General features: G+C 45.9%; 1 protein-coding gene across 1 annotated transcript in view; it reads right to left on the reverse strand.

The window, feature by feature from the left end:
- Positions 1-23,006, reverse strand: part of LOC129826311 (adhesion G protein-coupled receptor A2-like) — a 58,649-nt gene that overhangs the window by 27,006 nt on the left and 8,637 nt on the right. Inside the window, exon 2 of the mRNA XM_055886888.1 lies at positions 7,255-7,326. Within this exon, the coding sequence (XP_055742863.1) occupies positions 7,255-7,326 (72 nt within the window). The remainder of the gene's footprint in view (positions 1-7,254; positions 7,327-23,006) is intronic.

Here is a 23,006-nt window from a genome sequence, read left to right on the forward strand (position 1 = left end):
AATAACTAATTTCCAAATGGATTTGTAACCAACATCACTTTAAGTCCAGTGCTTTATCCCCTACACCACATGTGGCCCATATGATTGGGCTTTGACAGCATCCAACCCACAGCCAGTCTAAAAAGAGCCATTGTGTTCTTCAACTGGGCCTAACACCAGAGGCTGCCATTAAAGACTGTATTTTTTTCTCACCAAGTCTTCATCAATGGGGCTGATCCTGTGCTGCTCTGAAGAGTCCTTCCCATCTGGGACGGGACCGGACGTGTTCGAAGGGCAGCAAGACGGTCATAATTAAGACGACTGCTGTATAGCGCTCCAGGCTGTGGAGTGTTCCATTATCAGGCCCACTGTGGCAGGGGATGGAGTGCTCCATTATCAGGCCCACTGTGGCAGGGGATGGAGTGCTCCATTATCAGGCCCACTGTGGCAGGGGATGGAGTGCTCCATTATCAGGCCCACTGTGGCAGGGGATGGAGTGCTCCATTATCAGACCCACTGTGGCAGGGGATGGAGTACTCCATTATCAGGCCCACTGTGGCAGGGGATGGAGTGCTCCATTATCAGACCCACTGTGGCAGGGGATGGAGTGCTCCATTATCAGACCCACTGTGGCAGGGGATGGAGTACTCCATTATCAGGCCCACTGTGGCAGGGGATGGAGTGCTCCATTATCAGACCCACTGTGGCAGGGGATGGAGTGCTCCATTATCAGACCCACTGTGGCAGGGGATGGAGTACTCCATTATCAGACCCACTGTGGCAGGGGATGGAGTGCTCCAGTGACATTGTTCAGGCCATAGCCCTGGTGAGCAATGGGAGAATGACTGAAGCCACGGAACAGCCATTCATTATCACCCAGACTGGAATTCACTCAATTGGGGATAAGGTTTTTATAAGTAGAGAGAAAAAGTATTTAATTCCCCATTTTCTATACTGTACCTATCTGCAGATGCACAACCAGGGCACACTATCAACCTTCCGAGCTATGAAACAAGTGTTTGTTTGGGTGTTCATAATGAGACAGAGAAAGAAAGAGGGTCTTAACGGTTAACTGGCACCTTGGTCCCGACAGAGGTCAGTGGAGACCATTTTTGTGCCGCGTGTCATTTCCTGTCTTGTTGGCGTCTCCAGCACAGAGGCCCTTGCTCGTTTATTTTTTTTACAGTTTCCTATTTCTCATGTTTTTACTAGCTGCTTTTCCCCTGTAGGGAGGGGCAGGTGGGGATGGGGGGTGGCCCTGTGTAATGCCCCCCTAGACCCCCCCACTCCTCAACACACTTGCTCACAATGGGGGCTCTGTAACACAGCCCCCAAACCTACTCCTGCCTTCCCCCAAAACAGGAAACCACGATCTGCCGAGCTCTTGTTTTTCTACTAATTTCCTGCTTTCCTGCCCCTTCCACAGATTATTTTCTTTATTTTCTGTGTCTGGTTCCCCTCAGATTAGATCCCTAATCTACATTAGCGCGTGTGCATATGGAAACCAGTTGCTTTAGCCATGTCGGTTTGTTCTACAGTCCAGAGTTGCAGTTCTACCCCACTGCATGCAGCCTTTTCTGTCATAGCAATAATGACCTGCTAATAACAAATAAAAAACAAGCCCCATCATTACCCTTGAAAACACAATCAAAAGAGGCTACTGGCACATACATACAACCCTCAGTTGGAAATACCATAAAAAAACATCCAGGTGATTTAACATCATGCTGTAAATAGTGTTTCACCTGAAGGTACATATGGTTACGTCTGATGTGGGTGCAACTAAAAAGGAGCCTGTTCTAACACTGGGTAATATCAACCATGCCATGTCACAGAGCTTTAGAGTTAACTGTCCTGAAGGAATCTGGCCATGACTGGCACTCATTTAAACTGTGGTACAAACTGCACGCTAGTTGGGGAAAGGATGTCCTGAAATAGCCATGTATACTTTTATTTGAAGTGTAACATTTCCTAGGTTGATTATAGGTTTCTACAGTCTGCTGCTAGTGGTACTGGAGATTATTCTGCCAAGGAAAACTCTGTGGATTTACTGACTCCAACTCTGAGTTCTGGAAGGAACAGGGCTAGATGACAAAAGGGAGGCAATGCCCACTTTGGCTGTTTTCTTGATTGCCATTAGTATGCATGAGGTCCTGTTAGCAACACTGTTATACACAACTTCACCTACGGAATTGGGTGAATTGACCACAATTCACTTTAAGTCAACAGTATAGACAGTATAGTATAGAGGTCATTCATTTATAATGCACGGGGTGATTTATTTTTTGTCTTTCTTGTTGGCTACTTTTCCCTGTTTGTATATGAACAACTGTCCTCCTGTGTGGGACTATCATAACAGTGTGGGGATATTAGTCCTGAAGACCAGCCAGCTCTTATATTCTACAGTTTTCAGCAGTAAATGAACAGAAGGGTCCTAATAAAACAGGCAGTGAAAATATGAAAATGTAGTAAATCCATAACATTATTTGAAAGCAGACAAAAACAAAGGCAGAAATAGGCCACCTCCTCCACCGCTCTGCCAATGAGCTTGCAGACAGTAGTCTGGAAATAGTTCATTCAGAGTTAGGAGTGGGCCAACTCTACCATAGGGAACGAACTGGTAAACAATGCCGTTCATTCAAAATATCAATGAAAAGGAGCGCAATCACAGGCGATGTGAGAAAATGCATCCAGTGGGCGGAATGCAGCGAGTAGAGGAGTAGTGAGAGAAAGAGAGGGGTGGTGGAACCGTCCGGTAGAGTGAGAGACAGAGAGGACTGGGAGAAGGGGAGATGCAAAGAGGAAAGCAGAAAAGGAGTGAGAACGGAAGTGGGGGGGAAGGAGACGGAGAAACCTCAAGAACTTATGAAGGAAAAAGCCATTGAAATCATATCAAATTTGCTGCATGTGCATTTAAGAACCACTGGCATATGAAGAACTCTGTTTAGTAATGAGCTTAGGAGAGGACTTGCTCGCCGTTTCAATAAACCCCTAGAGCCACGATTGAGTTAAGCTTACAATACAAACACTCCCCGTTCCTTCAGTTTATCTCCCAGACACATCTGGAGTCTATCAACTCCAACAGTACCCCCCCCCCCCCCCCCCCTTTTTGTTTCCACTCTCTCGCACGCTTAACCCCTTCCTCACTCGACCTCCTCATGTCACGCACATTCATTAAGTGGCTGTTGCCTCACAAGGGCCATTCAAAAGCGTATGCAGGAAAAGGTACAACACAAACGCTCATTTGTTTGGTTAGTGAGAAATGAGACTCCTGTGTCCAGCCATCTCTGTTCCAGCCAGGAGTTTAGGTTGTTTTTGGGAGGATGGCTGAAATCAGAGCATTCCTGCAGCCTGGATCTGGGCTCTGCTCTGCTGTGCCCAGAGGGTCTAGACAGCAGGGCTCCTAGCCACGGCCACGGCCACCTCTGGATTTACAGGGCAAGGCAGTGCCCACCTCTGCACTACTCCCACTCATCAATGTATAATTTGCTTAGCCTCTGTGGAAATAATGTTAATCTCCCCCACCAAAGAAAACAACAAGACTTTATATAAGGGAAACTGCTGGTGCACTCACTCTCTTTAACCAACAGCCTTCATACCATCTTTAGCCATTTCGTCTCCACTTCCCCTGCGTTGGATGGTAAAGTTGTTTAACTTGGCCTAGTTCCTAACCCTGACTTCTCAGAATGGCAGAGACGAGTTCAAGGTCTGCTTCAGCAGGGCTCACGCACAGCTTGAGAGGCTCCTGCCTCTACTTTATATAACTGATGTTATCAGGACAAATATGAATGAATAGGACACAGTATTTCAGAGACACAGTAGACTTATTTCAATCATATCATGGACATTAACCCTATGCTATACTGTCTCCCTCTCCACATCTACAAATTCCCATGCCCTTCCTGACGTATGATGACCAGTAGTTTCAATGCAAACATCCCCTCATTCTTAGCCTTTTATATAAATCACAAACAAGTGTGTATTTCCTGTTCTTAGCTGAAGTGGCTTCAACTAGGCAGGAAGTGAGGGTAAAAAGAGAGAAAACAGCCCACTGCAAACCAAACATTTCTTACAGACAAACCATGGTTAGAATAACTATGAATGGCTGTGATTGGCTATGAAGGAAATGTATAGGTCAGGAAGGATCACGTCCAACAGTGACTTTTGAAAAGGCTGGACCCAATCCCATGCAGCTAACTTAGCTCTTCCTTTCCTGTCCACCACAGTGCTCCTGCTCCTTCACCTATCCACTCTCTACCTCTCCACTTTACCTCTCCCCTCTGTTCTCCCTCTCCCTTTGTGCTCCATCTCTCCCTGTAGGGTGAGCAGGCTGGTAATGAGGGCCCCTTGTGCCCTGGCTGTCCTGTGTCCCATGGTGCAGTGGGGGCCTGTTGGACAGGAGCCAGACCCCCTCTCTGCTCATTATTCTCATTACTTCGCCTCAAATCAGTGCAGGACAGGCTGCTGGGATCTGTCCACAACTCATAAAGGTCCCTGCTCGTTAGTGGACCCGCCTCGTTAGGGCCTGCGTCAGCTCCCATCAGAGAGGGTGTGCTGTGAGGAGTTGGGGGTACAAGGAAAGGTGTGTGAGATTGTATGTGTGTGTGTGTGTGTGTGTGTGTGTGTGTGTGTGTGTGTGTGTGTGTGTGTGTGTGTGTGTGTGTGTGTGTGTGTGTGTGTGTGTGTGTGTGTGTGTGTGTGTGTGTGTGTAATAGAAAGCTGTGTCATACACTAGAGCGCTGAAGTATGCAGTAGATACAACTGTAGATATTGGGATACAAACCTTTCAAAAATAACTACAGTACAACACACAGATATCCTGTAAAAGGGAAAAACAAACAATGCTAAATTGCTCCCTGCACTTGGGTGGCTTGGCAAGTTGGAAGTTTATGAAGGCAATAGCGGCTTTGAGGATGTTTGGCCTTAGGAAAGACCTACTCTGCTCTGGTTGGAGGAGGGGTTCCTGCCCTGTAGCTGTGCTTTCATACTCATCACAGCACAGCTCTGATTATACTCAGCTCTGCCTCTGCTTGGACTTCTGTTTCAAACATGGCTGAGTAGACTGAGAGGGACAGCAGGTCTGTTTAGACATCGACTTCTGGAAATTATGCATGGAGGAGTTCGGGATGCCCATAATAGGATACACACACAGGAGGTAGACGGACACTGAAGTTGAGACTGAGATCCACTGAAATGTGGGTGCATTTGACTGTCTGGTTGCCCTCCTGAATTTAGGGAAGGACTGCTGTGGTGTTATTCCCTGGTGCGTGTTACCCGGCCCTCGTGGGCTGGCCTCTGATTACACCGCTGACCACATACAGTATATGAGTAACTGCTAGCCACTGGACCAAATGACAAGCACATGTAGACAACAGGCTGGAAATAATGAGCAGACCTGAATGGTGACCAAGATAGAGACAAAACAACTCAGCAGCTCGCAGGGGTGGACAACAAGCTAAATACATTTCGTTTTTTTAACTTCACATGTATCCGCTCCTATCCATCTTCAAGGTGGGTGGGATATTGTCAAGGTGGGATATTTTATTATGAAGACAATTTTAAGTGAAAGTGATGAAATGCTGAATTCCAGAGTGTGAAGCTCAAGAGGAATGAGCAGACCTCCAGTGCAGTGTGTCAGAGGGCTGGTGGAGGTCAGAGGTCTGAGCAGAGGAGTGAAACGAGCCCTGTGTCATTTACATCATGTCATCTTTTGCGGCAGACGCCCACAGCTCCTGCCGTGTGTGTGTGTGTGTGTGTGTGGTTGTGTGTGCGCCCTTACAGAAAAACCACATACATTTGACATGTTTTCATATGATAACGTGACAACATGTTACTACACATGTGAAACATGAAAATACATGTGAAAACATGTGAAGTGTTCCAAAAAAACGTTTTCACATGATTTTACATGTGTTTTTCCACGTGAAAATTTGACATTTTTCAGTAATGGTGTGCGTGTGTGTTTGTTCTGGGTTCTGTGTCTCTCTCACTAGGTCATAGTTGTACTGTAGCCCTGCAGGGCTGCTCAGTCCCTTACCCCCTGCTAGTTTTACCACTGTCCCAGGTACAAGGGTTTTTAATGGGCAAGCTCAGGTTACCCACCCCACTAACCCAGGCCACTCTGGGGGGTCTTATCTGCACCTGCAAAAACAAGCAATATCATCTCGTTTTACATCAAACATACAGTTCTGCTCAAGCCTCTAGTTTGTCAAAGCCCCATACCACTAATCAAATCTCAGCTAAAGGGTCTAACAATACAGGTCATAAAGGTGAGCAAATTAATCTTGAAATGGGTGAGGATCTAACTAGGATTTCTCCTCTGGGAAATAGAGAGGTAGGTAAGAACACGGTCACACAGGTTTTCTTGCCTGGCGTATCTCACATGGTAGACAATAACAGAGGGTCTAGCAGTTTCTGCAAATGTAGCTCTTTTTTCCAGATCTGGCATGTCTGGGTTGAGATCCAGTAGGTAGGTACTAACAAGCTAACAACTGCAGCAAATTACAATATTTGTCTTTCTTCCAACATTTTGGAAAAGCTTGTTAACTTCATGTGTGGCAGCTCAGAGTAACATGTGGAACTAATATTGCTTAAGCACCTCCTCCCCCCGCCCCTCCCCCAAAACTGCTGCCTCCTAGACATGCACAGTTGTTGGCCCCATTTCATACATACTGTACACTACAACACTGTATACTCTCATTTTGTTGACGCAATGTAAAACTCTCTTCATCAGGGTCACTCAGCCTTAATATTTGTGTTCTTATGTTGACAACAGCAAGGACATTTTGTGCCACTGATGAAGATCAAATCCTCAGAGGACTCAACTGCCATCTAAACTGTAAGGATCGATAATAAACAGCCAGTGAACTAGCTAGGCACTGAGACCCTACCTCCATAGCGTAAAGCCAGCCAGCTGCCTGCCTCAGTCTGAGCCGCAGGCAGTGCAGGCAGCACCAACAGCCTGCTCCTCCCATGGATCCTCTTATCTTGTCCTGTAGAGCAGGGCTTCCCTGATAATGACGGATGGTGGTGTAATTATGCAATCCTTTTCACATAAATAACCACTCTCAGTATTTCATCTTCCCTGCTGAAGCCAGCCCACTGGATAGCCGAGCTGCGACATGCATAGATCTCCCTGACCCCCTGTCTCTGTGGGTCCATATGGGCTCCAAGCACACAGCACCTAACCTGTTGTCTTTAAACCTGCCAATGTTGAACTTATGAGTGAGACCCCAGGACAGGATCAGATGATGTGAACTTGACAAGCGTACTCACAGTTTCTCCAAGGCGTAGAGTCCAAGAAAGGATCCATTTCTCAGAACCCTGATCCGATTGTTGCTCAAAATTCTGTAAAGAAAAGTGAAAAACCAAGATATCATTAGTTGTGCTTCATCAAAAATATTGAAAAGCACAAACATCCAACTCATACAGTAGCCTACGAGATCTATTTGTCAGACCCCTAATTAGGATATGAAAGGAGTAAGTGCAAAAGCAGAGAAATAGATGACCAACAACTCAATTGCCCAGAGAATGGGTTTCAGATCAAAGTAGGACTCCTCTAATAGGGTCAGAATCTTTATGAGAGGATAAGCAAATTGCATGTTGATTTCCTGAGCAGCAGTCACACACATGATTACCCTGGCCAGAGACATTACACTAAGCTGTTTCCAATTAATCCTAAAGACAAATAGGAAATTGAGATTGGGGGGTGGGAGTGGGCGATAGGAAGCTGTAATCATGATAATCATCCTGGATACATTTTTACATCAGAAGCCAACAGCGTCCACATCAAAGGAAAGTCTGCGATCGACATGACAATTACTCTTCTCCCTATTGGCAAATCATCTGGCTTATAGGGCCCTTATCAGAAAGGAGGGTGAGGCGCTTTCTAGGACCAGCATGCACTGATCAGAGCAGGCGATCCACTTTGGCTTAGAGGGCATCATGGGAAACAGTATTTAAAGTAAATCAGGCATGCCAGCCTATAGGGACCCAGTGCAGTCTAAGTCAGCTCAGACTGACAGAGAGGCTATCTTTACATTCCACACCACTACAGAATCCCGCCAGCTCTAACCCTCTGACCTGCCCCAGACACAGCCAGGCCCCTGTCAGGTCGGCTGTGTGTAGTGGCCCCTGTCAGGTCGGCTGTGTGTCGTGGGTCCTGTCAGGTTGGCTGTGTGTCGTGTCCCCTGTCAGGTCGGCTGTGTGTCGTGGGTCCTGTCAGGTCGGCTGTGTGTAGTGGCCCCTGTCAGGTTGGCTGTGTGTCGTGGGTCCTGTCAGGTTGGCTGTGTGTCGTGTCCCCTGTCAGGTCGGCTATGTGTAGTGGCCCCTGTCAGGTTGGCTGTGTGTCGTGGGTCCTGTCAGGTTGGATGTGTGTAGTGGCCCCTGTCAGGTTGGCTGTGTGTCGTGGGTCCTGTCAGGTTGGCTGTGTGTCGTGGGTCCTGTCAGGTTGGCTGTGTGTCGTGGGTCCTGTCAGGTTGGCTGTGTGTCGTGGGTCCTGTCAGGTTGGCTGTGTGTCGTGGGTCCTGTCAGGTTGGCTGTGTGTCGTGGGTCCTGTCAGGTTGGCTGTGTGTCGTGGGTCCTGTCAGGTTGGCTGTGTGTCGTGTCCCCTGTCAGGTCGGCTGTGTGTCGTGCCCCCTGTCAGGTCGGCTGTGTGTCGTGGGTCCTGTCAGGTTGGCTGTGTGTCGTGGGTCCTGTCAGGTTGGCTGTGTGTCGTGGGTCCTGTCAGGTTGGCTGTGTGTCGTGGGTCCTGTCAGGTTGGCTGTGTGTCGTGGGTCCTGTCAGGTTGGCTGTGTGTCGTGGGTCCTGTCAGGTTGGCTGTGTGTAGTGGCCCCTGTCAGGTTGGCTGTGTGTCGTGGGTCCTGTCAGGTTGGCTGTGTGTCGTGGGTCCTGTCAGGTTGGCTGTGTGTCGTGGGTCCTGTCAGTTCGGCTGTGTGTCGTGGGTTCTGTCAGGTCGGCTGTGTGTCGTGGCCCCTGTCAGGTCGGCTGTGCTGTGTCGTGGTCCCTGTCAGGTCGGCTGTGTGTCGTGGGTCCTGTCAGGTCGGCTGTGGGTCATGGGTCCTGTCAGGTCGGCTGTGTGTCGTGGGTCCTGTCTGGTCGGCTGTGTGTCGTGGCCCGTCAGGTCAGGTCGGCTGTGTGTCGTGGGTCCTGTCAGGTCGGCTGTGTGTCGTGGCCCCTGTTAGGTCGGCTGTGTGTTGTGGCCCGTCAGGTCGGCCGTGTGTCGTGGCCCGTCAGGTCGGCTGTGTGTCGTGGCCCCTGTCAGGTCGGCTGTGTGTCGTGGCCCCTGTCAGGTCGGCTGTGTGTAGTGGCCCCTGTCAGGTCGGCTGTGTGTCGTGGGTCCTGTCAGGTCGGCTGTGTGTCGTGTCCCCTGTCAGGTCGGCTGTGTGTCGTGGGTCCTGTCTGGTCAGCTGTGTGTCGTGTCCCCTGTCAGGTCGGCTGTGTGTCGTGGGTCCTGTCAGGTCGGCTGTGTGTAGTGGCCCCTGTCAGGTTGGCTGTGTGTCGTGGGCCCTGTCAGGTTGGCTGTGTGTCGTGGGTCCTGTCAGGTTGGCTGTGTGTAGTGGCCCCTGTCAGGTTGGCTGTGTGTCTTGGGTCCTGTCAGGTTGGCTGTGTGTCGTGGGTCCTGTCAGGTTGGCTGTGTGTCGTGGGTCCTGTCAGGTTGGCTGTGTGTCGTGGGTCCTGTCAGGTTGGCTGTGTGTCGTGGGTCCTGTCAGGTTGGCTGTGTGTCGTGTCCCCTGTCAGGTCGGCTGTGTGTCGTGGGTCCTGTCAGGTCGGCTGTGTGTCGTGGGTCCTGTCAGGTTGGCTGTGTGTCGTGTCCCCTGTCAGGTCGGCTGTGTGTCGTGGGTCCTGTCAGGTCGGCTGTGTGTCGTGGGTCCTGTCAGGTTGGCTGTGTGTCGTGGGTCCTGTCAGGTTGGCTGTGTGTCGTGGGTCCTGTCAGGTTGGCTGTGTGTCGTGGGTCCTGTCAGGTTGGCTGTGTGTCGTGGGTCCTGTCAGGTTGGCTGTGTGTCGTGGGTCCTGTCAGGTCGGCTGTGTGTCGTGGGTCCTGTCAGGTTGGCTGTGTGTCGTGGGTCCTGTCAGGTTGGCTGTGTGTCGTGTCCCCTGTCAGGTCGGCTGTGTGTCGTGGGTCCTGTCAGGTTGGCTGTGTGTCGTGGGTCCTGTCAGGTTGGCTGTGTGTCGTGTCCCCTGTCAGGTCGGCTGTGTGTCGTGGGTCCTGTCAGGTTGGCTGTGTGTCGTGGGTCCTGTCAGGTTGGCTGTGTGTCGTGGGTCCTGTCAGGTTGGCTGTGTGTCGTGGGTCCTGTCAGGTTGGCTGTGTGTCGTGGGTCCTGTCAGGTTGGCTGTGTGTAGTGGCCCCTGTCAGGTTGGCTGTGTGTCGTGGGTCCTGTCAGGTTGGCTGTGTGTCGTGGGCCCTGTCAGGTCGGCTGTGTGTCGTGGGCCCTGTCAGGTCGGCTGTGTGTCGTGGGTCCTGTCAGGTCGGCTGTGTGTCGTGGGTCCTGTCAGGTCGGCTGTGTGTCGTGGCCCCTGTCAGGTTGTTTGTGTGTCGTGGCCCCTGTCAGGTTGGCTGTGTCTGCCACACTGTGTCTCCGTGATCCTCAGCGGGGAAGCAGAGTAAAGCAGGGGCCAGGCTCAGGCGACAGCTCGCCATCATTAACACCCCCACCCCCGACTCACTACGCCCTCTGCTCATTCCCCGGGGCACTTAATAGGCTGTTAGTGAGATGAAGTGTGTTTTTAATCGATGCTGAGGAACAGAGAGGAGCACGGGTGTGTGTGTGTGTGTTTTAAAAGAGGAAGCTGACTGTGAACAGCCTATGAGATTTACAGATGCAGAAGAATCAGCCAGTCCCCAAACTTCCTGCCACATCAATAAAAACACAGCCCTCATCTCCTCGCCTTTTTGTTGACTTAACGAACAGATTTAATCACCACGCCCCTTGTGCAGCACCAACCGGTCACTTTGTCAACTAAGGGGTTGATAATGAATACATTGGTCATTAGTCACTTAATCAGCACTGTAAGAAATAAACTATAACATTGGTATACTGACAATGTCTAAATGTGTAGCTATCTATCCTTCTACTTCAACTAGGCTAATGCTTTCCCTTCCTTTTTTTCCCTGAAACAAATTATATTCAAATCCATATGCAAATAAATGTGCAGAAAATGCAGACTCATGTGTATCGTTGTCGTCCTAGGGCGTAGCCTGAAATTGAACCTGTGACTTCCAGACCTATGGTCTCACGCTTCAGTTAGGCACAGTATCTCTCATATAACTCGATGCAGGCCTGAGATGAAAGCTACAGAAGATCCGGAACGGCCTGAATAATTCAATACAGATAGCAGAGCAGACAGTCACATCTGGCAAAGCAACAAGCCATTTAATTCAACACAGAAGTTTAGATACTGAGAGTTCCTTTTTGACTAAGCTTATTATTCAGAGAGAGGCCGATTAGTCTGAGGACTGTGTGTATGTGTGCTTGCGTGCTTGAGTGCGTGCACGTGTGTGTGCATGTATGTGTGTGTTCATGTTCAGATTTTTGCGTGTTTGTGTAGTGGGTGCGTGTGATAGACAAAATAGGGTCGTCTGAGCCAATCAGCTCAGTATCTAAAACTATTAGCCTTAAGCGCATCAATTTCAACAGAATATAATGAAACCTACAGTATTTTCTACATTGCACAGAAGAACTTGAAAGTAAATACACAAACATGTAGCGTAAAGCACATTGTGGAAACATAAGACGTACATTTCCAGGAAAACAAAGGGTCTGGCGATTCAGGACTTTAGCATATCATTTTCCTAGTCTAGTACACCCGTGTATCTCTGATGTCTGTAGCAGAGTGCAAATTGTTCTTTCACAGGATCAACACAAACAATAGTGAGTAAGACACCAAGAAAGAACGAGGGTGAGACAGAGCTCTGTAAACAGCCTGAAATAGGCTGTATGCTCCCTCCCATTAGGCTAAACAGGAAACCAGACAATTAGCTGTTTGTTCAGGACGCGGCAGACAGAGGTTAGGGGTCAGGAGGAGAGCACTTCCTGGACAGCCAGGAGACGCACAGAGCAGAGCGCTGTCCATGAGCAGGTGGAAGACAGGAGTGACCGGAACAGAGAACAAGCAAGGAATATGAGAAACATTCACTGCTACATCGAAATACACAAAGGCTGTACAGAGTATTGGAGTATCTTTAGAAGCACTAGCAATGAGCAAGGTCTGTGCTTGATTGAAAAAGCATGGGTCACATACACTATTCATCACTGAAGTGAGGAAGAGGAGGAGGAGGAGGAGTAGGAGGAGGAGTAGGAGGAGGAGGAGGAGGGGAACACTGCTGCTCTCCCTGAACTTGATAGAGTGGGTTGTGTTGTTTGAATGGGCTGCTGCGTCTTCACACTGACTGCCCCCTTGACAGACGGCACATTGAGTTAGTCTGCCTCCAAATGCAATTGCAGCTCTATGGTGCGCGATATGAAAAGTGCACTAACTCAATCCAGACATTCTCTAAGGTACAGCAGAGCTGCATTAGCCTCATTAATTTGGCCCTTTCAGACCAGCGGCCTATCAGAGATCAGAGTCAGTAATTAAATCTAACATCGGTGTGTAAACCCTGGGCTGCAGGTCGGCCTTGGGGGACACATAAAGACACTTCATCTAAGACCATTCAGTGAAGATCAAACACCAGCAGGGCCAATGATAAGAGACAGGTCTTCCAAGATGATTCAGCTGTTGGAGCAGTAGGTCTGCTGTTGTTGCTAGAGGTTGAGCGTGTACAGGTCACAGCCCTGGTGACAGGCACACATACTCCTCTTATCTCATGTCTCTCCTAATGGGGATACGGTACCATGACATGATTACTCAACCGGATATAGTCACTTCAGATAGATGGAGAGCATACTGTAAAAACAGAAAGACATCCCATCCTTGAGCTCTGTTTCTATAGAAACTGCTGGTATGCTATACCTTAGCCCTCCCTCTTTGTGCATGGCTGAGACAGTAAGTCAGTGAGATGCACACTGACTGCCAGACACAGGGCCCTGTCCCAGCAGTACAAACCACAGCAACCCCTCCCTAGGCCGTGCCAGTCAATTTGTTGGTTTGCTCAATTTGCTTCCTTAACCCACAATGCCTTTGAGGGAGACATGAGGGCATGTCACCATGTCCGAAATTGTATTCATTCAGTGATTTATTTTTGCTCCTTCCTCTCTGGAAAGAGGAGAGGAGAAATGGTGACTCCAGGCTACTGTTTGTCTCAGACTAAACCTTCTCAGCTGAGTGCATCATCGCTCTGATCAGCTCCAATGTTACCACACACTCACACAGGTGTGAAGGATTGGGTAGATGGAGTTGGTGTGTGGGAGGGAGTGTCTATGTCTGTCTCTATGTCTGTGAGTGTCTCTGTGTGTATGTACGTGCTTGCATCTGTTCATCTGTGTTTCTCTGTGTGTCTCTCTGTGTGTCTCTCTGTGTGTCTCTCTGTGTGTCTCTCTCAGTGTCTCTCTACGTGCTTGTCTCTTTCTGTGTGTCTCTTTCTGTGTGTCTCTTTCTGTGTGTCTCTTTCTGTGTGTCTCTCTGTGTGTCTCTCTGTGTGTCTCTTTGTGTGTCTCTTTGTGTGTCTCTCTGTGTGTTTGTACGTGCTTGCCTCTTTCTGTGTGTCTCTTTCTGTGTGTCTCTCTGTGTGTCTCTCTGTGTGTCTCTCTGTGTGTCTCTTTGTGTGTCTCTCTGTGTGTTTGTACGTGCTTGCCTCTGTGTCTCTGTGTGTGTGTCTCTTTCTGTGTCTCTGTGTGCCTCTTTCTGTGTGCATCTCTGTGTGCCTCTCTGTGTGCCTCTCTGTGTGTTTGTGCATGCTTGCCTACAGCCGCACTGGGTTTCAGGTCATCCTCTGCCAGGATTCTTTTTTTAGTGAATATGTGTTCCTCTGGTGGTAATCTGAAGGCATGCTACAGTATGTACAGCTATTCAAATGACAGCTGAGGGGGAAAAAACAGGTTTAGGACAAATCTCCACTTTATAAAATTCTTCTCAAACAAGACAGGATATCCTCTCTTTCAAATCGCACATATCTGTTCCCAATAAACATTGTTGTAAAAATAAACTTTCATTCTGCTCCACTGTGTCTCTAGCATGGTCTCATTCCCTTTCTAATCATGTCCTTGTTTCTAGCCCTTCTCTCTCATTAATTTGCCTTTTGGTTGGCCATCATTGTAAATACGAATTTGTTCTTAACTGACTTGCCTAGTTAAATAAATGTTAAATAAAATAAATAAATAAATAAAATAACTGTGCTAACAATCTTACATTTGATCATTATGACTTGCAATCAAATCAAAAGTAAAGAAAATAAGTGTTGTTACAAAGAAACAGACAAAACATAATAAAGACTAACTAGATGATAGTTAGATGACTGTATGAATGAAGAGTCCCATGTTACCATTTTCCTGATCTCTGCTGCTTTCCCAATGCCGTGGCTTCTTGGAGCCTCTCTCTCCCTGTCTCCACTCCAGAAGGTACTTTAGCTGCAGGCTTCTACAGCCGACCACAAGTTGGATAACAGTCTTAAGGAGGGATTTCTATTTAATAAGAATCTCTCTGCAGGGTAAGCTCTCCGCGCTCATTAACCATCTTTAACCTGGCAACCCAGCATCTCATTACAACAACATCAACAATCTCCCTCTCTATCATAACACTGATCATCTACAGAGTCGTCCAGAAACAAACACCCAAGGCTGCAGGAGACAGGGGAGAGGGGATTGGGGTTCAAAGATCAGCCATGGCTGTGGCCCGTCCTACTAAACACCCTGGAAACACAATCAAATGGAACAACATGAGCCCTGACCATGGGCCCTGTCCCCAAAGCAAACAAAGAGAGGTGCAGGCTCAATGTAATAAAGAGTCAAAACAACTCATGTGCCACTGTGTAAACATCATTTAACTTTGGAGAGACCTCTTTGCTAAAGGACCACACACAAGGTGAAAGACAAGAACCCTTGAAAGAGTTTGGTAACGCGCCACAAACTCAGCACACGACATAAAGCCCTGGCTCAGAGATTAAAAGACTAATAGGAGCCGTCAATAAAAAAGCTGTTCAAGGAGAGTTTGTGCATCACAATTCAATCCAGTTTAATCTGCACAGTGATTTTATACTGAACGCATTGGATTATTTCACAGCAAAATGTAGCCATTTAAATCCAATAACCCATTGAAAGTGATTTATAGAGGAACTTGAATGAGGCTTTTAAACATGGAAGAAGTGACTTCATGTCTCTTAATGCTAAAGCAGACAAAATGCACCTTTGTATACCTTCTCAGTCTGGATACTTCCACTAGAATCCCATACATAGCTTAAAGTCATCCAAAACAATCTCCTTGAGTTTGAGCAATTTTTATTTACAGCTTTAGAACTCAGTGTCCTGGCAGTGCGTAGGAGAGCAGTTCCTGTAAAGCAGCGACATGGCAGACTCTTTTTCAATAAAGGCATGACGAGGTTGGAAATTGGACTGAAGAGGACAGACAGATTGGGTCTGTGAATATTGCGGGTGAACCCACAGTTTTATTAAAAGCTCCATTACTTCACTTGGCTGTTAACAAGCTTCTCAAGGCCTCTTAGTCTTTCGAAGTGCCACGTCTAATTCATCAAAAGCAATTTCCAAACTACAGCACATTACATAGCACCTTCCTCACGCTCACCTCATACACATGGAATGGACTAGAGTTGGCCTCTAACAGACTAGCCCCAGCCAAAAGGTTAGCCAGTTAGCTAAAGGCTGTCCGCCCCTCTCCACTACTTTAACAAAAACTACTGCAAGGTGTGTGTGAGTATAATATTTTTTATTTTTTTATATATGTTTTATTGTCACACACTGGATAGGTGCAGTGAAATGTGTCGTTTTACAGGGTCAGCCATAGTACTACGGTGCCGTTCACAGACTACACACTATACAACATAACGTTTGATCATAGGGTGGTAGAGTGATGAAGCCTTTGGATGTGAGTGTAACTTTTGGAATGGCTGGTGAGCATTTGAACAGCTTAGCGCCTGGTTTTCATTGACAATCCTGTGATATCACTGTTGGTAAACAAGTCATGGACGAGGAGCAGGTCTGCTTCAGACACATGGAGCTGGTTATTATAGGGTTAAGGGGTGTGTTCACTTGTTAGCTGGCTACTGAGGGAGGGAGTCTAGTCACTTGCACACACACACTTTCATTGTGACATGTCACAGCCCTCAGTCCTGCTACTAATGAAGGCCCAGACCAATTAATGCTGCAAGCCACAGGAGCCCCATCTCAGCAGGAGCATGTGTGTGTGTGTGTGCTTGAGTGCGTGCGTGTGGGCGTGTGTGAGAGAGGGTGAGAAAGAGACAGAAAAAGAGGAAGAAAGAGAGAGGGAGAAAGAGCGAGAGAATGTGTGTTTATGGTAGACCTGATTTATAATAAAGGGCAGGTCTTCCAGTGCCTCTGCACTGGACTGGTGGCTCTGTCCTGATGGCCAGTTGAGGGGCCTTTACTCACCATTCAGTGCCTTGGCCACGTCCCAGACCCATAACAGGTGGACCAGGGAGCCTCCACAGCCACTCAGTGGTAGTTAGCCACCTCTGACAGGCAGCAGTTCTGTTTGGCCCAGGGGCACTGGCTCTGTCCTCAGAGGCTTGGGTCACCACAGTGAATACAGCGGCCACTGAACGCCCTTGAGCACAACGAGCACTTAAGCAGTAAATGTGTCTCGAGACATGAATGTGTCCATTGTCCCTGAGCCACCAGTGTGCTTCCAGCAGGGAATAGGAAGCCGTGCCAAACTACAAGTCCTATTTATCTCCCGTCATGTAAAGGAGTATCCATGTAATTGCACATCAAATTGTTTTGTAAAATCATATCACAAGCACTGATTGAGTTATTCGAGCATTATGGAAAAGCGAGCAGAATCTCCTTGACGAGTTTGTTTGTTCTCAGAGCTGTGAGGGGTCATTCTTACTGTGCAGTTAAAGGCTGTGAAAACCAGAAAGTCAGACCGTGTAGTTCCAAAGAGTGTAAGATGCTATGGACAATATTTGTTTACCAAACTAAAGGAAGGTCAACTCAAAGTAAGAACTACATAAGATTAATATCAAATTGAAACTATCATTTGGCAGTTGAGTGGAATGTGTCCTGCCCTGAAGCTGAAGCTGGATGTGGGAGTGAGTTCTTGCATCTGATACATAGAACTGCTTATTATAGAGTATACTGCATTGTGCTTGGGTAACCAGGCTGGGCTAGTGAGTAAGTCTATGTGGTTTGTGGTTGTGTGTGTGTGTGTGTCCGTGTGTGTCCGTGTGTGTGACATTCAGATTTATCCATATGCACCAGCACATGCATATGTTTGATTGTAAAATGGCAAGCAGTCCTTCAGTGATTCCTTAGTCTAAAATTTAAATCTGGGTTTTATAAACAGTCTCTAATTAGAGAGGGGAGGATGGAATCCTATTTTAGGCTCAGTGGCCGTGCACGCCCTTCCCACATGTGTGCACACACACGCACATGCACACTTGTGCACACACACACACACACACACACACACACACACACACACACACACACACACACACACACACACACACACACACACACACACACACACACACACACACACACACACACACACACACACACACACACACACACACACACACAGCGCTCCTGTGTGCAGAGATGGAAACAGTCTCAGGACAATTGAATTCATGAGAAAGCAACTTCCATGACATGTGGGTTATGCATTCTACTTTTCTTTTATTCAGGGTTTCCTTTTAGTTGTGCAACACAATTTCCTAAACCTGGGCAACCAACAAAGAATGAAAGATTAAAGATGTAAGCAAGTGGCTGCCTAGAATCCTAACAACCAAAGTAAAACACGGCAAGTAAATGTTAAAAGTACAACTAAGATTCCCATAGTTCACTGTCAACATCCTTACCAACCAACACAAGAGACGGTTAAAACCAGCAGTCCAACCTAGTCAGCAACTCCATCAGTGTCTAAAGTTTGTTATTTTAATGAGGCAATTTAGTGAATCTAGGCTTTTCAATCAAGTGGAATGTGGTCCATGCCTGACTAACATTGTCTCATTGTTCTGTCTCATAACTAAGCTCTGTTTTCTGTTCCAATGCAAAGACTGCTGGGAAATTGGTTTGCTTTTACAAAGGATAGGGACAAAATCATTCTGACCCAAATAACTTAAAGCTGGAATTCTTAATTGGTGAAACTGCCACGTCCATTCGCGATATTAAAACAACAAAGAAGTTACTTAAAACAACAAACACTACTATCTCCCACAGATATCATTGCACACGAGATAGAAAAGCAAATTTTCTTTACCACGTTGCAGGATGCTCCTCACCTCCGCTTTCTCAACAAAACAAAAACAATAACAGCGGCCGTGGGGCAGATAGTAGCAGTGTTTCCACTAACAACGCTGTTTGACTAGGTAAAAAGTTTGATGTTGTTAGTTTAATGCAATACATACAGTGGAAGTGGGAAGTTTACATACACTTAGGTTGGAGTCATTAAAACTCGTTTTTCAACCACTCCACAAATTTATTGTTAACAAACTATAGTTTGGCAAGTAGGTTAGGACATCTACTTTGTGTATGACACAAGTAATTTTTTCCAACAATTGTTCACAGACAAATTATTTCACTTATAATTCACTGTATCACAATTCCAGTGGGTCAGAGGTTTACATACACTAAGTTGACTGTGCCTTTAAACAGCTTGGAAAATTCCAGAAAATTATGTCATGGCTTTAGAAGCTTCTGATAGGCTAATTGACATCATTTGAGTCAATTGGAGGTGTACCTGTGGATGTATTTCAAGGTCTACCTTCAAACTCAGTGCATCTTTGCTTGACATCATGGGAAAATCAAAAGAAATCAGCCAAGACCTCAGAAAAATAAATTGTAAACCACCACAAGTCTGGTTCATCCTTGGGAGCAATTTCCAAACGCCTGAAGGTACCACGTTAATCTGTACAAACAATAGTACGCAAGTATAAACACCAGGGGACCACGCTCAGGAAGAAGACACGTTCTGTTTCCTAGAGATTAACGTATTTTGGTGTGAAAGGTGAAAATCAATCCCAGAACAACAACAAAGGACCTTGTGAAGATGCTGGAGGAAACAGGTACAAAAGTATCTATATCCACAGTAAAACGACTCCTATATCAACATAACCTGAAAGGCCCTTCAGCAAGGAAGAAGCCACTGCTCCAAAACCGCCATCAAAAAGCCAGACTACGGTTTGCAACTGCACATGGGGACAAAGATCGTACTTTTTGTAGAAATGTCCTCTGGTCTGATAAAAGAAAAGTAGAACTGTTTGGCCAAAATGACCATCGTTTTGTTTGGAGGAAAAAGGTGGAGGCTTGCAAGCCGAAGAACACCATCCCAACCATGAAGCACGGGGGTGGCAGCATCATGTTGTGGGGGTGCTCTGCTGCAGGAGGGACTGGTGCACTTCATAAAATAGATGGCATCATGAGGATGGAAAATTATATGGACATATTGAAGCAACATCTCAAGACATCAGCCAGGAAGTTAAAGCTTGGTTGCAAATTATCACGTTCTGACCATAATTATTTTGTATTTTCTTTGTTTTAGTGTGGTCAGGGTGTGAGTTGGGTGGGTTATCTATGTTTTGTGTTTCTATGTTGGGTTTGTCGTTTGGCCTGATATGGTTCTCAGTCAGAGGCAGGTGTTTGTCATTGTCTCTGATTGGCAACCATATTTATGTAGCCTGTGTTCTATTGTATTTTGTGGGTAGTTGTCTTCCGTGTCAGTGTTTGTCGCCACACGGTACTGTTTCGTTTGTTCACTTCATTTATTGTTTTGTTCCAGTGTTCAGTTTTGTTTATTAAAAAGACATGAACACTTACCACGCCGCACCTTGGTCCAATCCTTCTTCCACCACAGACGATCGTTACACAAATGGGTCTTCCAAAATGGACAATGACCCCAAGCATACTTCCAAAGTTGTGGCAAAATGGCTTAAGGACAATAAAGTCAAGGTATTGTAGTGGCCATCACAAATCCCTGACCTCAATCCTATAGAAAATGTGTGGGCAGAACTGAAAAAGCGTGTGCGAGCAAGGAGGCCTACAAACCTTACTCAGTTACGCCAGCTCTGTCAGGAAGAATGGGCCAAAATTCACCCAACTTATTGTGGGAAGCTTGTGGAAGGCTACCCGAAACATTTGACCCAAGCTAATCAACTTAAAGGCAATGCTACCAAATACTAATTGAGTGTATGTAAACGTCTGACCCACTGGGAAGGTGATGAAAGAAATAAAATATGAAAAAAATCATTCTCTCTACTATTATTCTGACATTTCCCATTCTTAAAATAAAGTGGTGATCCTAACTGACCTAAGACAATTTTTACTAGGATTAAATGTCAGGAATTGTGAAAAACTGAGTTTAAATGTATTTGGCTAAGGTGTATGTAAATGTCAGACTTCAAATGTATGTACTGTAGAAATGTGCGTTGTGTTATTGAGTGGCTCTGTAATGCTCAGTGAAATGGAATAGAATCAACAACTCCACTCCAATTAGTGGGTAACTAGCGAATGTAAAGCCATCCCATTGGACACAGAGGTCAGTTCAATGTTTAGTTTAGAGTTTTCAACTAACGTGAATTCAATGTGAAATCAACATAAAATGTAACCATGTCATTGGATTTAGGTTAAAATGTGTGTGGAAAAAATACAAAATGCCCTTATGTTGATGACTTTTTGCAAATCCAAACAGTTTTCCACTTAATTCAACATCATCACATAGATTTTTTGGGTTGAAATGACGTGGAAACAACATTGATTCAACCAGTTTTTGCCCAGTGGGATGTTTCTTCACACCATGCAAATGGTTCTCATACACTTCACCAGAAAATTACATCTCATTTAGAGTGACACATTTCAACTAAGATAGAACCACAAGCTTTTACAGTGATGACATCTCAATTTGAATAATTATGGTCGGAAATCCGTTTCTGACACATTTAACCCATTTATCAAACATAATTATGTTTTAGTTACAAAGTGAGCTAATTAATAATTTCATTTTTCAGTAATTCAATGATTAATCTCACGCAGTATATCAGCACAGACAATTGCCCATTTTGCAACATTATAGACATTTGATAAAGTAGATCTATCAGAAATATGTTCAACACTAAACATACGGTAGATTTACTCTTATTAACTTCAGATATCAATACTCGGTATCACACAAACACAGAATTAGACACACACACAAACTTCTGACCAAAAGCATTCTCGCCACAGACACATCGCCGCCCTCTGTGGGTCTGCAGTCTGCTCCCAAAGCAGAAACTCTGGGGGCCATTTATGTGGTTCAGCACGGGGAAGAGAGAGGGGAAAGGGGAAGAGAGACATAGGGGTGGGGGGTATATCTGGAGAAGAATAACCAGAAAGTCATGAATCTTTTGGAGTAAGATTAGAAGGAACTGTGTGAAATGAAAAACTATAATAAGAAAAAATTCACTCAGGGGTATAATGTTGCTATGACAACATATTTCTTTGCTTTTGCCAAATTTAAAGGTCATGGCCTTTTGAGCAACAATCTAAAATGATAAATGTGAATACTATGTAATCACCAGTTTTATCATTGCACTGTGATACAAAAAAGTGGCATCGGTGTGCTTTAGGACAATGCAGACGCCTCAGAGTGGTCGGGTAGGCTGTTTGGCGGTTTCAGCCAGCTGGATTTAGGACCACGGACACCACAGAGCGTGCAGACAGGCTGTGTGAAGGCAAAGCTTCTGACCAGCACAGTGCTGCTGTCTCTGTGTGTTGCGCTTTTTCTCAGATTTGTAAAAGCAAGCAGAGCCAAAATTGGCTACTCTTTATTTGACTGATGTAGCTGGCAAGGTAACTGCTGTTTAACTTAACAGAAAAATATATACATCCCCAGTGCTGAGATAGTAGTGTAACTGACATGTAATGTTAGCTGTTTCGTCCCCTCTCGCTGAAGCTCTGTCTGAAGAGAATGAACTCGCTAGCTATAGCTACCACAGCCAGTCCAGCTCTAGCCTTTAGCTACTATATGTTAGATAGCAGTATCTAACAGCTTTTGTGTGTATGGAAATGTTTTGTCCCATTTCAACAGAAGTAAATTGACTAGTTTTCATCAGTTGATGTACCATTAGAACTAGCCAACAGTTGGCTAACGTTAGCTAGCTAGCTCACTAAATTTTGGTATAATTTTTTACCTCAATCACACTAGACCTGAATCAGACTATGAAACCAGTGACCACGCGATTAAAGACCGATATTCTGACATTTTTTGACAGCGCAATGTTAGTTTTATTAGAGTCAGTACAGCAATGTAATGTTATTGATCTGTCAGTTTCCCTAGCTAATTCCCTACTGTTCACACTGATATGGTATTAGCAGCTCTACAGACTACACTGTCATGGTGCACAGTCAGTGCACAACACAATATTGATGATTATGAATGGATACAGATGTGTTTGAATGCCCAGTCATTTACATAATGTAACGACCCTGGGTTTATAAGCGCGGATATCAACTCTGCCGCTCGAGCATGCTTTTGGGGCACAGTCGATATAGCGCTGGACTTCGGGTTAGAAGGTCGAGGGATCGAGACCTGCTCCCTGCCTGTTTCACTACATTGGTGTCAGAAGTGGGATGTTATGTAATGTATAGTGTAGGTTAGAACCATGGTATTTCCATGATCCACATCTACCATGGTATAAATGATGCAAACCCATGGTATTATTAAGGTGCATGGCAGTACCATCATATTTCAAAGCTAAAACCATGGTACATGTCCATGATTCAGATGTATGCCATGGTATAAATAATGCAATACCATGGTAATATTTATGTACAATGGCAGTACCATGGTAGTACCATCATACTTCAAAGCTAAAACCATGGTACATTTCCATGATTCAGACTATACCATGTTATAACTGAAAGTACCATAGTGGCACCATGGTATGAATGAAAGTACCATTGTAAATTTTTGTAAGG

Source organism: Salvelinus fontinalis, chromosome 28 (assembly GCF_029448725.1).
Source record: "Salvelinus fontinalis isolate EN_2023a chromosome 28, ASM2944872v1, whole genome shotgun sequence".
NCBI lineage: Eukaryota > Metazoa > Chordata > Actinopteri > Salmoniformes > Salmonidae > Salvelinus > Salvelinus fontinalis.